The sequence below is a fragment of the Marmota marmota genome, unplaced genomic scaffold, assembly GCF_001458135.2.
Source record: "Marmota marmota marmota unplaced genomic scaffold, marMar, whole genome shotgun sequence".
NCBI lineage: Eukaryota > Metazoa > Chordata > Mammalia > Rodentia > Sciuridae > Marmota > Marmota marmota.
This window is the reverse complement of record NW_026000026.1, coordinates 24,096,320-24,100,628: the sequence shown is the minus strand read 5'-3', so window position 1 is coordinate 24,100,628 and position 4,309 is coordinate 24,096,320. Positions and strand designations below refer to the sequence as shown.

The window sequence follows — 4,309 nt, the reverse complement described above, 5'->3', positions numbered from 1 at the left end:
GGAGTGAGGAACCACCCAAGGGGTAATTTCCACTCGGGACGGGCCGAGCAGATCCAGCCAGCGCGGGTGTGCACCGCAAGAGCAGAACGGGAGGGCTGCGCGAACACAGGACGCAAGGCCCAGAGGGTCAGCGGCCAACCCAAGGGTCGTCTTCTCCCGTAGGTTTGTCTAATGGGGGTAAAAGTGGACGCCCCCATAGGAGTCGTGGTGATGCATTGAATGTAAAGGGGTTAAATTGGGCCAGCTCAGAGACCGCCCACCCAACGGTCTGTTACACAGGTCCATGCTGCTGTCACTCTCCCCTTTCCCAGGTCTCAAGTGTCCTGACCCCACACTGTCTGCACTTTCAGAGTCCTCAGCCTTCTTTCCCCCCAAGCTATTTGGGCACTCCCTTCAACGGTCTCTGTACAGCTGCCAGAGGGAGCTTTAAATATGAAACAGGACATGTCCCTCCTTAGACTGCCTGGTGACTCTGTACCCTGAATAAAACCCTAGAATGAATGTCTCTCCTCCCTCAGGACTCCAGCCTCATTAGGTCAGCTCCTCTGACCTGCCCCACTGGGCCCCAGGGCCTCTTTGCCCATACTTTTTTTCTCTGCTTGGTGTGTTCCTCTTCCTTCCTCCAGTTAACCCCTATTGACCCTCAGTTTTCAGCCTAAGCACCACCTCTTCCAGAAAGCTCTCCCCTAATTTTTCTTTTGCACAAATTCCCATCAAAACACCCTTGAGGGGAGGGAACCCACTCACCCCAAGACTGGAAAGTACCTGACACAGATACAAATGCAGTCCATTGTATTTGTTGCATGTTTACTAATGCCTAGAAACTTCTGGAAGGAACATACCAAAAATATCAGTGACCCCTGGGGCTGAAAGGAGAGAAACTCACCTATTACTTCCACACTTTGGCAATATTTACTGGATCAGTTTTTAAGTTAGGAAAAAACTTTAAGTTAGGAAGCCTTCCTTTCTTAGGGTTATGAAACTCAAATAGAATGAAATCCATCTGAGGGACAGAGAGGAGAATGGGCATTTTCCCTAAAAACCCTGGTTTCTCCCACTCCCAGACTTACATCAAGTAGAGACCTAAAACCCAGCCCAAACATCATCAAAATGTTTATTAAAACCAAAGCAGGAGGAAACAGCTGTTAGGAAACAAATCAAAGTGCAGATTGGAGGGTGGGGCAGAGCAATAAGTGGGAGGGGGGCACTTCAAACACCACAGGAGGGTCCCCTCAGTCTAGGCTGGGGAGCCCTTCACCCACCCCTCCTGCCCACCCTGTCAATGAAGGTCCCCACTCACCTCTCCCATCTCATATCCATGGGGAGGGCATCTGGGGCTCTGAAGTGACCCCTGGAAAGGGACCACCCCTCCATCCACCCATAGCTGTCAGTCAGTCTGTCTCCCTTCTGCCTTTCCCCAATAAATAAATCGCTCAGGCCTCAGCTCCCTCGGGATGGGGCAAAAGAACCACTTGGGGACCCCTGTCTTTGCTCAGGGGTATAGGGAGTTAGGGTATCAACCCCACATCCCTCCCAGTCTTGTTTCCCAGGCTTGCCAAAGAGGCCTAGATAAATAAATAACGCTCCATTAAAGCTTCGATCAGAAAACCTTAAGACAGAAGTGCTCTTGCAAACCCAGCCAGCCAAGGCCTCCCTGCCTGGCCAGGTCAGCACACAGGATTCTGGGGGCAGGCGGCCAACCCTGGGCCTTCAAGGGCCCCTGGAGCAAGGAGACCGAAAGTGCAGTTAGAGCCCCCCATGCACACACATGGACTCATGCACACACGTGGACACACTGGGGCGTGTCTGCAGTGCACGCACAGATGTGTTCACCTTCATTCCCCGGTACATGCACACACTCATACTCACACACCACTCACCCCAGTTACACACACGTGGGGTGCTGGGTGCATGCACATACACACCACAAACAGAATCCTTCCCTTCCTGGCTTGCTCAACCTCCTGGTGGCAGCCAGACCCCAGAGCTAGAAGCTGCTGAGATAGGAGACAGGGTATAAATTACACTTTTCCAAAAGGGCTGGAAGGATGGCCTAGGGCAGGGGGCTCCAGGGCTGCAGAGACAGGGAGGGGCATCTCAGGAGACCCTGGCCCCCTAGGACCTGTCAGAAATCCAGGGGGGTCAGATCCCCAAAGTCACAGTCGAAGAGGTCTCTGATGCCCTCACCCTCCTCAAGGCCAAAGTGGTAGTCGAGGGCCTCGTGGGGTGGGGAGAGGCTGATGAACTCCTCAGGTAGGAGCCCGGAGAAGTCTTCCCGCACATGCTCCAGGAGTGAGTCAGCAGCCACCAGCGGGGACAGGCGGTCCTCATCCATGGGGGCCCGCAGGCCACCCATCCTTGACAACAGTGGCTCTGGGGAGACGGGGGGAGCATCACAGGCCAGGGATGGCCCAGCAGAGAGGACAGAGGGGGCTGCCATGCCTGCTCACCCATCTAGGGGGGCCCCCCCACTCACCCTTACCCACCTTGCTCCAGGCTGAGCAGGGACTGGCTGGGATCCATAGCAGGGGACGAAGGCGGAGGTGATGGTGGTGGCACTGTGGTGACGGGGTCAGTTGTCCTGTCCTCCTCTCCAGAAGCTGCCTCCTGGGATGGAGTCTTTGCTGGGCTGATCCCACCCACACTCTCTTCAGGGCACAGGAAAACATCAATGGGGCCTTGTTTGCTCTTGAGGGAGATCTGAAAGGTCTGGGTAGAGGCAGCAGGCAGAATTACCTGAGGCCCAGGTGACCACTATCCCAGCCCAGCTTGTCCTCGTTGGGCCTGAAGTCCCTGGTTTTACCTCTGAAGAGTCCACGGCTTGGAGTTGGGTCTCAGGAGGAGCCTTGATCACCATGACCATCTGCTCTGCAGGGTCTGCAATGCTACGAAGGTCCTGGCATGTCACATAGGCCAGGGTTGGTGGAGTCAAGGAGTATATGATCTTTGGCCTCTGGAGGCCACTCACAGTGACAGCCCCCAAGACAGGGTCCATACTTGCCTTTTCACTCATCTTCCTGATCCACCATAAGGTTTGGCATATAATTGGTGTTCAACACTTCATTCCCCTGGACGTCAATGGCCACATGAGTACAGTGGGACTATCTACCCATCTCATTCAAAGCGAATGATGGCTGACTGTGATAATTCCACATAAAAAGCTTAACACGATGCCAGGCCTGGTGTTGAGAGTATATTGGCCTGTGATCTTGGTGTCAATTGATGGCTATGGCCAAAAATATATGTATATTTTTTGAGGTCCTAGGGATTAAACCCAAGGCTTTGATCAAGCACTCTACCAACTTGCACTCAGTGACAGAGCCTTCTCCTGAATCTGAGATCCAGGGCCTCTCCACCCACTTGGGTGGGTAACCCCACCTATCACACCTGTCCTCCAAGTCCCCAGCCAATCCAAGGATATCGCTGGCTGTCAGAGTCCTCAGAGAGCAGCCGCAGCTGTGTGGTGCAGATGTGCATCAGGTGGTCCAGCTGCTGCTCACTCTCCTGCAGTTGCTGGAGGTCCTGGGTCAGCCCTTCAAGCCGCCCACCGATCCCCACTGTGGCGTGGCTGCCTCTGTGGAGAGGCGTTTAGGAGGGTTAGCAGCTCCCAGCCCCTCTGCCCATCAGCCCTGGCCCTTGGGACAGAGTCTGCTGTGGCCACTGATCTCAGATTATTTTTTTTTCTTTTAATTTTTTTTTTTTAAGTTGTAGATGGACATAGTATCTTTATTTATTTTTTTATGTGGTGCTGAGGATAGAACCCAGTGCCTCATATGTGCAAGGCAAGTGCTCTACCACTGAATCACTGCCCCAGCCCCTGATCTCAGATTCTGACAGGATTTCTCCTCTCTGGCTCCAGCTTCTCAGTTGGGTTCCAAATCAGACTGGCCTGACTGCCAACAAACACCTACATGTCCCTACCAGGAGGCTGAGTAAATAAATGATGGCAGAGATATGCCCTGGAAAATGACCCAGCTGTATAAAAGGATGAGAATGAATTAGATGTACACATGAAATTATTTCCAAGACATGTTGTCAAGTGAAAAGAAAAACAAAGTGATGCAGAATAGGATGATCTACCCCAAACTGAAAAGACCAATGTGTCAAAGACAGGGTAGTAGGGTTGCCTGGGGAGAGGCGAGAAGGGAAAAATAAAGAATTAACAGGATAGCCAGGCATGGTGGCGTAAACCTCTAGTTCCAGCTACCTGGAGACAGGAGGCAGGAGGATCACAAGTTTGAGGCCAGCCTAGAGAAACAGATGTTATTAAAAAACAAAAACCAAAAAACGGGGGGGGGGACGGGGGGGC

At 52.8% G+C, this 4,309-nt stretch overlaps 1 protein-coding gene across 1 annotated transcript in view; it reads right to left on the bottom strand.

Moving 5' to 3' along the window:
• Positions 1 to 1,095: 1,095 nt before the first annotated feature.
• The window catches only part of E2f1 (E2F transcription factor 1), a 30,367-nt gene continuing 27,153 nt past the window's right edge, over positions 1,096 to 4,309 (bottom strand). Inside the window, exons 4-7 of the mRNA XM_015483112.2 lie at positions 3,422 to 3,574; positions 2,804 to 2,918; positions 2,487 to 2,709; positions 1,096 to 2,373 (exon numbers count right to left, since the gene is read on the bottom strand). Of these exons, the coding sequence (XP_015338598.1) occupies positions 2,126 to 2,373; positions 2,487 to 2,709; positions 2,804 to 2,918; positions 3,422 to 3,574 (739 nt within the window). The 3' untranslated portion in view covers positions 1,096 to 2,125. The remainder of the gene's footprint in view (positions 2,374 to 2,486; positions 2,710 to 2,803; positions 2,919 to 3,421; positions 3,575 to 4,309) is intronic.